The sequence below is a fragment of the Podarcis tiliguerta genome (assembly GCF_965153285.1).
Source record: "Podarcis tiliguerta genome assembly, chromosome: 1".
Lineage (NCBI taxonomy): Eukaryota > Metazoa > Chordata > Lepidosauria > Squamata > Lacertidae > Podarcis > Podarcis tiliguerta.
The window spans coordinates 57,933,436-57,943,928 of NC_139534.1; the positions used below are offsets into that span (position 1 = coordinate 57,933,436).

Here is a 10,493-nt window from a genome sequence, read left to right on the forward strand (position 1 = left end):
GACAGAGAAAAGAGGGAAATGAAAAGTTACAAATCCAGAGGTGGGACAACTATTTCTGTCAAAGGCCACATACCAGCTACAGGTATGGACCTCCATCTTACCAGAATTCAGTCTGTTAGCCCCAGTGCAGCCCACCAAAGTAACAATACCTACACATCCTCTCCTGATGCATATGGAATGGAGGGACAGAGCACTTGTTAATAAAAACAAGAGCAATTATTTATTTTATGAAGGGGGAAAAAGGAAAGAAGATGAACAATTCATAAAGGTATACAATTCTAGGCAAAGTTTTAAACTACAAATAGAAGGGGATGAAGTCCACTTACTAAGTGATTCCCAGGTGAGTGAGTCTAGGGCAAAATAGTCAGTCTCCTCCTCTGTCACTCCCCTGGCTGTGGAGCAGTTGCTGCTGCTGCTGTATGATCACTGTGTGAGGGTATAACATGAAGGCTACTCTCTCCTCCACTGTGTGATTGTTTTTATTCTCATTGTAGTTTCTTCTGCCTTTTTCACTTCTTCAAGCAACTTACTCAACATGTACTCTGAACTCTCTTCCAATCTCTGCAACCCTGTAAGCCCCTTTGTGCACAATGTGAGAGCTGAACCAAGGCAAATGACAAGAGTCTGCCTTGCAAGCAGCAGGTTCCAGGTTCAGTTCCCAGCATCTCCATGTAAGGTTGGGAGACCCCTGCCTGAAACCATGGAGAACCGCTGCCTGTCAGTGTAGACAATACTGAGCTACATGGACCAATGGTCTGACTCAATATAAGGCAGCTTCCTATATTCCTATGACAAGACTGTCCCACCACCAAGACTGCCCAATTTCTGAACAGACTGGAAGTTAAATCCTACTTCAAACACCTGCCAACAGGACAGTATCCACTGGAAAAGAGTGCATCAGGCTAGCTCTGTCCTCCAGCTCCCCCTCTGCTGCTCCCTGCCTCCCACAGGACATAGGCTGTGTGAAGTGACCTCATTCCATTTAACAGTAGGGCCAATCCTATGGCCCTCAGTCAGCTCCAAAGGGCCATAAATGGCTATGCTCCACGAATCTCATTGGAGCTATACTGCACAGCCTTACATATGCAAAATAATTTTGTGCAACTAAAGATGAAATCTTATGTGCTTCACAGTGAAAATGTATAGATAGGATTTGATTGCTTGAGCTGTTGGGGAACCCATTCATATAGGTGCATCTTTTCCTCTTTTAACCACTACAGAAATGATTTTATTTATTTAGGCCATCATAGGAGCATCTATCAACTTTCAAGATGTAGATAATCTGTTTTACAGAATCCTATCTTCTTAACTTAGGCATCCTTCAACATGGTGCTAGCAAGACTCTCACTCTCCACCACTGACACCCAAGTGGCCCATATAGGTCAGCTTCCATCCTAATCATGCAGCAACCATTTTGGGGATTATAAAATGTCTATCACATGATGAGGATGGGAGCCTCCCATACAGAGACACAGCTTCTTTGTACCATCAAATTACAAATCCAGAACTTGTCAATACCACAATGGCACAAAACATTGATCAGAGGCATGGATTCTAAAGATTCTTACAATGCATTTTCTCCAATACCTCTGTGTCCACAGATGTGTACTGTGATTTGATGGTGATTCTGTTTGGAACACCTGTTTTAAAAATTATGAAAATTCATGAGAACGTGTCCCTTGGGTCCATGTTTTTGTGCCATTGCAGTGCATTTTTGTTCCATGGTGGTAGTAAACAGCCAGTCTTTAAATTTTACTGCGCAGTCAGCAGACACCAATGTAAGCTTTAACTTGATAGTGGTTTACAGGGCATCTCATGTAATAATCATACAAGAGGATCAATGTTTTATTTGCTGGGTGCTACTTTTACCTTCTTGCTGTTTTGTGGTGGTGCCCACATCACTTTTTCACAATGCTAAATGTACCCAGGCCCACAAGATTGAAGAACACTGATTTCTAATCAGAGCAGTATGCCAGCTACAGCTGAATGGAGCTGTTAAGTGAACACTGTTAAATAATGAGCAGTATGACCATGATGATGCTGGGTCCCAAAAGGTTGAATGCCACATTCTACCAACCAAATTCTTAAGATTTAAAAAACTCAAAAGCATTAACCTTTCTAGTTGAAAGATGCAACATTAGTTTAATACATAGTTTCACCCTGATAGGGGAATCAAACAACTGCCCAAACACTAATGTTTTTAAAAATGCAGTGGGGGTCCTAAGTGTTTCAGTCCTGAATAGTTTTAACTGTTTTTACCAATAAGAAAACTGTTTCCACAGAATCAGAAGGATATGCCTTTATTTGCAGAGAATTCACCAGAGACTTCATATTTCAATACATGAAAGCTCTAATACACTTTAATTGAGAAACTTGTGAAAATACTGAAAAATGAAACAGAAAGAGTGATGGTTCCCATCAACATCATGAACTAGGAATGCCACAAATCCAGACTTTAGGACAGAGAAAACATCACTCAAACATTGAGACAGGTATTGAGAAACACAAACTGGACAAAGAAGTTGAGGATGATCACCCTAACCTTTCATAGTCCTTGTAAACAAGGTGGGATTGTAGAGCTGCATAGAAGAGCATAAACCTTTATATCTTCAGATGTGCCGGATGTCCTGTCTTCTTTAGACTGTCTCATTCCTTGCAAGTGTTAAGAACAAAGTGGGTATAATCAAAGCAGAAGAAAGTGCAGCCAATGCACACTAAGGATATAAATACAGTACAGAGCAGAATATCCTTAACACACAAGTTCCAACTTAGCCAGCTCGAATCATTGGTATCTCTGCAGTATTGCTTTCACTGCTCTATGGAAAGGTGGTGGATCAAATGCAATCACGGCGATCATACTAATGTAGAATGTGATTCCCACTACCAAAGCAAGGATATTCAGGTACTTTGCTTTCCTGCCATGCATAGCTGCACCTTCATTATCTCCCATGACTTTACAATCCCTTGACTGAAGCAGAGGTAAAGAAAAAAAAAGTATTTTTAATAAAAAATAAAGAAAATTAGCAGTAGAAATATCGTTGCACATGCTATAAACACCTGGAAGTCAAACGGGCTTTTTGTGGTTGTTGTGCAATCATTTCAAACCAAGAACTTCCTGCTCAGTGTTACCACTGCAGCATCCTTGTTAGCAATGAGATAGTACTCTTTTCAAATAGTAATGATTTACTTGGCAATTATATTCTGATTCTCAGCCCGCATATGAAAGGTAAAGGTAAAGGACCCCTGAGAGTTAAGTCCAGTCGTGAACGACTCTGGGGTTGCGGTGCTCATCTCACTTTACTGGCCAAGGGAGCCAGCATTTGTCCGCAGTTTTTCTGGGTCATGTGGCCAGCATGACTAAGCTGCTTCTGACAAACCAGAGCAGCACACGGAAATGCTGTTTACCTTCCTGCCGGAGCAGTACCTAATGCATCCCATCAGCATAAAGATTTCCATTTGTAAACTGAATGTCCCCTCCTCTCCCGTTCCCATGCCCACCAGTCTGCTCTAGGGGTTCCCACAACCTTCCAGAACAGATTGGAGGAGGACACAGATGGGCGCGAGGGGGGAAAGTTCAATTGCACAGTTGTAAACTGTGCTGATGGGACAGGTCAGCTGGACACTGTCCACACCTTTTTGCTCTGGCTTTCTCTGCCTATAAGATCAGATAGTGTTTTCTGTGATTGAATTCCCTAATTCCATTTGGTTTTTGTATTTTTGTTTTAATGACATTGCTTGAATTTATATTGTATGCCATTGTAGGCCCTTGGTTCATAGACTATTAAACAAAAGCTGGTGGTGCAGAGTAATATTTCTAGAAATGCTGCGTAGCCGTGTATTTCTGTACATTCCTTTCTAAACTACCCTGGCACCAGCTAGCCCAGAATGTTAAGTGATGTCATGACCTTCCTATCTATCTCTATACATCCTCTCCTTATCACCGTGGACTGGAAGAATGTTAAGTGCACTCTGTACGATCTAACATTTGCAAGATGGTGGCACTTTGTTTTAAGCCTTCCAGAGCAAGCCTTTTTGTGACAACAATATATATATAAAATACCATCTTATACACATGCAATGAAAAGTACATAGAGCACCCATCTTTTCCCCTCTGTTTGCAGCTAAGGTGTGTTAAAAGGCCTCCGACTCCACCCTGCAGCCTAGCAGTGCCTGGTTCCTACCATCAATCAACCCATCCTTAGCTAGATGACATGGGTGAGGGGAATGAAAACACCCTTGGAAAGCGGGGTGGGGATAGAACGTTTTAGTTTAGGGTTAACACTGTTGGGGTAGGGGCCTCTGTGACAGCTGTGTGATGGGCAGAAATTTAACAGGTAGAGATTCCCCCCCCCATCACAGAGGCAATGAGGGGAGAGCTGTTAAAGCCAAATGCTGCTAGGAAAGGTAAGGGGTCAGTGGCCCACTCCAAGACCTGAGTGAATGGGGTGGAAGAATGACCCAGAAAATGAGAGTAAAGCAAGAAGCGGAGGCAGAAATGCTATCCAGTCCCATGGGGAGGAAAAGGAGCCAAGACTGAGGGACGGCAGAAAACCGGAAGCGGGGGGCAAATAACTGGGTTAGTGAGATAATGGCGCTTTCCCGCCCTTTTTTTCGTGGGTGGGAAAGGGCGGCTTCACCTTGATGGAGAAAATGAGAGCAGCGAAACCGAGGCAGAAGTGGTTCATGAAGGTTAAACTAAACATCGACCAGACGACGAAGTCTTGCGGGGGCTGGACGACGACGTAGGACACTGGGTAGGGGTAGGGGCTCGCGGGGGGCGGCGTACGGGGCCTGTACGGGTCGTGCGGAGCCATTCTGAGGGCAAGCGGCGACGACACGGGCTGCATGGCGACGCGGGGCGGCGAGAGCAGGAGGCGGCGGCCGGCCGCTGAGGCGAAATGGGGCGCGAGCCGAGGGCGGGTCCTGATTGGGCGGCGCGTGAGAGAAGCCGCCGCTTTCGATTCTGAGAAAACCACGAGGGAGGGAAGCGGCCGGGGGCGAGTTAGAGCGGGGACCGATTTGGTAGGAAACGAAACTCAGAGGCAGGGAGAGGCAGGCAGGAAGCTGTGGTGCTCCGACGGTTTGCTCCGAAACACGAAGCGTCGGTGGCAGCAAGTCCGCTAAAATAATAAATGTTGACAGTTGCTTGGAGCCAGCGAGCTCAGGATCAGCTCACCTGTGGGGGGTGAGGTGGAGACCCTACTTAGGGAAGCACCCAGGGTCCGGGGAGCTTTTAGGTAACAAGCAAGTACAGTAATAAGGCTGTTGCAGGATTTCTCCCAGTCAATAACGACAGACACGGGTTCTTTCCGAGGAAGGCTAAATTTATTCACCTGCGCAGGTGCTGCAGCGAGAATCATTTCTCAATGGCTGCTCCCAGATCGTTTGCTGGAGCTTCCTCTTTATAGTGAGCAACAGACAGCTTTGAAAAAGCAGGACTTGTCTCAAGCCTCATTCACCTCCTGTTCTGTCTGCCAAACAGCAAAGAACTTTAATAGTCTTCCCCCATCCCATCCCCGTTCGCCCAAACTGCAACTGCCAGTCTGTGCGTTTTGGCCCAGACTGCCGACCTATGCAAGTTTAAAAACAGACACTAGATAGCTGACCCCTTCTGACGGACACGTGTCAGACTTCCCGGCATAAATGGTTTACACAGCGATTTCTGCTAGTCTCCAGGGTGAGGGTGGTGGGAAAGACAGATTCCATTCGGGCCGTCCATCAAGGCTAATAAGTAATAATAACAATCTCGAGCTAAAGGATGGCTATCCCATGCCTCTCTTCTGCCCTCCATTCTCATGTTAAGAAAGGGGGCGGGGGTATAGGAGCCATCTCCTAGGGCCCCCCATAAAATATTTGATGGGCACTGCTATTCAGATACAGTGGACGCTCGGGTTGCGAACGTGATCCCCAGACTTCATGTTTCAATACAGAAAAGCTGCAGTACACATCTTGAGTGAGAAACCTGTTGAACTGGAAAACTTAATGGTGTAACATTGGAAAGTGTTGATCACTTTTCCTACATGGGCAGTTATCTTTCCACAAGAACTGACATTGATGCTGGAATCCAGCATCACCTGAGCTCTGCAAGCGCAACTTTCTCTCAATTGAAGCACAGAGTGTTTGAGGACCGGGACCAACTTTACTGTACACTTATGAAACATGGACCACTTATTAATGCCATTTCCAAGTCCTCGAAAGATTCCATCAATGGTGTCTCAGAAAATTTTTACACATCACTTGAGAAGACAGGCAAACGAATATCAGTGTACTGGAAGAAGGAAAGATCACCAGTGTGGAATCCATGATTCTTCAACATCAACTTTGTTGGACTGGTCATGTTGTTTGGATGCCTTATTATTGTCTTCCAAAGCAACTGCTCTATTCCCAACTCAAGAATGGAAAGCGAAATACTGGTGGACAACAAAAGAGGTTTAAAGATGCTCTCAAGGCAAATCTTAAAAAATGTAACATAAGCACTGATAACTGGGAAACACTGGCCTGTGGTGAGCACTCCAGCTGGAGAGCAGCCTTTACCAAAGGTGTTATGGACTTTGAAGCAGCACAAACCCAGAGAAAGAAGGAGAAACGAGCTAAGAAGAAGGCATGTTTGGCAAACCCTCACTGTGATCAACTCCCTCCAGGAAACCTATGTCCCCACTGTGGAAGGACGTGTGGATCCAGAATTGGCCTCCCAGTCACTTACAGACTCACTATTAAGACCGTTTTCATGGAAGACAATCTTTCTTGGCTACAAGCAATCACCAAAGAAGAAGAAATGTGCTTTCTTTAGTGGTTTAATTCTAGGCTGAAAGTACACAGAAGAGTGATTTCTTACATCTTACACCCTTTTAGTTACCATACATACGTACAAAATCATGCTCTTTCATTTGGTTCCATTAAATTAATGGTCCCCCAGTTAATTTTCCCCCTATTTATTTATTTATTCATTCATTTAAAAGTCATGATAATATATGGATGTAGGCCTGTAAAGCATTAATGCTGGAGAACTATACAAAGGGGAGTCTCAATGTTTTAGATCCTGAAAAATATTCAATGATTTTATCAAGAAAATGTTCAAACAGAATAAGGACTTAGTTTTATTTGCTCAAAATTCATCCCATAATTCATGTTTCAATAAAGAAAAACTCCCAGTGTACATCTTGAGTGATAAACCTGTTGAAGTAGAAAACAGATCATAAAAAATACTGCTTAGATCTCATGAGTAACAGGAAGAGGCAAGGCCACAAATTTGAATCTTGGACAAAGAAAAAACACTCATACAAACACTTTATTTTCTCAATAAAAGTCTGAAACTGGATGGCAAAGTTGAAGATGACATCAGAGTCTCTCTTCCACCTTCGTGGCAAACAGTGCTGAGACCTTTATATCTCCAGAAATGCAGGATGTACCAGGTGTCATGTAGAATGCCTCCTTCCTTGCAAGTGAAAGAAGTAGGGTGGGTACCCTCAGAGAAGAAAAGGCAGCAAAAGCTTACAAGAAGTGCTATAACGCTGGGGAAAATATTCTGCACACACTTTGCCACTGAGCCAACATTCAGTGGTCATTCCTCTTCATCTACACCATTGCTGCTATTTGCTGTAGCGAACGATGACGATGATGAAAACGATGAAGAATATGATGCTCAGTATCAGAGCAGCGATGTTCAGACACTTGGAGGTCCTGCCATAGGCAGCCGCAATTTCAGAATTTCCAAGCACTTTGTAATCCCTAGACTGAAAGGGGAGAGAATTTTTAACAGTATTAATTATGAAAATTCACAATGGACATATATTTGTACATGCTGAACGCTTAAAGCTCCAATAAACTTTCCATGATTGTATAATCTTATCAAAACACACACTCCTCAACACTAACTGCATTGGTTAGAATCATAATCCACATGCAACAGAAACGACCTGCAGCACAGTGGCAAGATGCACATGTCTGTGGACTAGAGATAGGAGCAACTTTCAGTCTAAGTTGCCCCATCTTCTTGGCCCCAGTCCCTGCCCCCCACTCTCACCCAGAGCTACCAGCCAGGGTCCTCAACTCACAAATACTCCAGAAAACCAAAGACCAGTTCCAAAGGTTTTTCTACTAACTTGTGGATCACTTAATAAGAACACGTTTTACAGATGTATCCTGTTAGAAGCATGGTGTACAAGTTTTCATAATGTACTTTCAGGGGTTTCTGGGGAAACTTGAAAGGAAAGAGGGAGGTGGAGAACAATCCTTTAAGTGCTTGTTAAGAGTTTTCAGGGCTCATATGTATATTAGAGCTGTATGGCGGACAGAAATTCAACAGGTGAAGTGTTTCTTAAAACAAACCGTTGGGAACCTGCATCTGTTGAACTTTGATAATTTATTATGTTTTATATATGCTGTAAGCCGCCCAAAGTGGCAGGGGAAACCCAGTCAGATGGGTGGGGTATAAATATCATCATCCTCATCATCATTCAACCTGTCTTATGAACGAATAGAGGTATAAAGCCTGCCAGAAAGGAACGCAAAGTGGTAGTGAGCCTAGGATGGGAGACAGAGGAAATAAAGAGAAAGAACTGCCTCACAAAGATAGGTGAATGCTCCAGTAAACGAAACATAAAAGCAAGAAAGAAATACTACCCAGTCACGGGGAGAGAGATAAGTGCAGACTGCAGTGGCGACAGAGAGGAGACCCGCACAGCCCTCCTGCGCTCCCTCACCTTGATGGAGTAGACGAGCGCCGCGAAGCCGAGGCAGCAGGCGTTCAGGAACGAGAAGCTGAACAGGGACCACAGCACATGGTCCTGCGGCGGCGGGGCGGCGACCTCTCCGGCGCGGGAGGGATACGGCGGCGCGCTCGGCTCATAGCCGCTGTGGGTCTGGATGCGGATGGCGACGGGGTGGTGTGGAGCGCTCTGCATGGCGTACAGTTCCCTGCGCTGCCCACGGCCGAGTGGCGAAGGGATTCAGGAGAGGGGCAGAGAGAGAGCGGGTCCCGCCTTGGGGCTGGGACGGGCGCTTCCCTGAGCCTCATTTGGAGAAGACGAAACCGAAGGAGCGCGGCGGTGGAGGGAGGGGGACGCAATTGCACGCTGAGCCCACTTGGAAGACACCTGCTTCCAGTTGTAGCAAGTAGAAACGGAGGAAACGGAACCCCCCTTATTGTATTCAACAAGCAGGTGGCGATGTGCACCCCTCCTTTTCTGATCCCTTACTATCGGCTTGGTGTTGCTGCTGGCTTGTCTTCAGAGTGGAAAGGAAATCCCTCTAGGCTTTCAGCAAGTGTAATCTACGCTACCTGGGTCCGTAATATGCTGTGGCCAAACACCTCGGGACATGGGCGTAGCCAGGATTTTTGTTGTGGGGGCAAGCTTTTGTTAGGGGTGCAGAACCTCATGCCTGGGGAGTTCCTGGGGTGGGCAGGAAAGTTTTTTTGGGAGAGCCTGCTCACCACGCGATGGACTCGCTTTGCGCTTCCCAGAATTGGGAGGCGAGCAGCTGCTGCAATGACTTCTATTATTTTCCTGCAGCCTCTGGCTATCTGTTGCTCTCCACGCCCCTTTCCGTTCTGGAATCAGCCGTGGCCAAGGATCTCCCAGATGTTGCTTTGTCAACAACACTGATTTCCAAACTTTCCACTCTCAGACCATTTGAAAACTGCTGAGCATCTTGGTGAACCCCTTAATCATTTTTCTGCCTGTTGTTTACCCACCCTTCATCCTAATATCCCAGGGCAGGGGACACTTAAAACAGATTTAGTGAATAGTTTGAAACAACTTAAAATCACAGAAATAAGATGGATCCTAAAAATATGCATCTCAAGTGTGAAAAGATAAAGAGGTCCAAATAAGGCTGTGTGCATGCCATATATTTAAAGCAGAAGCTCCTAAACCTCTTGGTAGTGTGTGCATGAATACACATGAGCGGTGGGGTGTTCTTCTTTGGTGATCACCCATAGCTGAGTAAGATTGTCTTCCATAAACATGGTTTGAACAATGAATCCGTAAGTGACTGTGGAGGCCAATTCTGGACCCACATATACACATCACTTGGAAAGACAGGCGAACTAATATCAGTGTACTGGATGAAGCAAAGATCACCAGTGTTGAAGCAATGGTTCTTCAACATTAACTTCGTTGGACTGGTCATGTTGTACAGATGCTAGATTATCGTCTTCCAAAGCAACTACTCTATTCTAAACTTAAAAATGGAAAGCGTAACGCTGGTGGTCAACAAAAGAGGTTTAAAGATTGTCTCAAAGCGGTGGGGTGCACACTTGGCTCTGGACGCATACCTAGTACTGTAATCTCAAAATCCAACATCCGGAGGGCAACCATTTCCCCTTCCCTAAAGAAGAGGGAAGTTCTCAAAGGCTTTCTAACAAAGTGGAATGATAGCTGCTGCTACCAGAAACAGCATCTGGCAATCATCAAATTATAAGCACAAATAAACATAGCACCAGGCCACCTAAAAATTTGAAAGACTGCCAGCACTGAGGCAGGGAGAGGCCA

At 45.1% G+C, this 10,493-nt stretch overlaps 1 protein-coding gene and 1 long non-coding RNA gene across 2 annotated transcripts; both read right to left on the reverse strand.

Moving 5' to 3' along the window:
• Positions 1-2,284: 2,284 nt before the first annotated feature.
• On the reverse strand, positions 2,285-5,150 carry LOC310666771. The gene is made up of 2 exons (XR_014506024.1): positions 4,638-5,150; positions 2,285-2,968 (listed from the first exon to the last, which is right to left on the reverse strand). It is a non-coding gene; the product is annotated as an uncharacterized lncRNA (long non-coding RNA).
• A 1,934-nt stretch (positions 5,151-7,084) lies between these two features.
• On the reverse strand, positions 7,085-9,036 carry LOC310666767 (interferon-induced transmembrane protein 1-like). Its single transcript, XM_083418021.1, has 2 exons — positions 8,703-9,036; positions 7,085-7,733 (listed from the first exon to the last, which is right to left on the reverse strand). The coding sequence occupies exons 1-2, from the start codon at positions 8,901-8,903 to the stop codon at positions 7,590-7,592; spliced, it is 345 nt and encodes a 114-aa protein (XP_083274147.1). The 5' UTR covers positions 8,904-9,036; the 3' UTR covers positions 7,085-7,589.
• Positions 9,037-10,493: the final 1,457 nt, after the last annotated feature.

What these genes read in the sequence shown, in the direction of transcription:
- LOC310666767 (XM_083418021.1), bottom strand. Translation starts at nt 8,903, where the DNA reads ATGCAGAGCGCTCCACACCACCCCGTCGCCATCCGCATCCAGACCCAC. An exon ending in CGCTCGTCTACTCCATCAAG is followed by an intron (nt 7,734 to 8,702) that starts GTGAGGGAGCGC and finishes CTCCCCTTTCAG; the next exon opens with TCTAGGGATTACAAAGTGCT.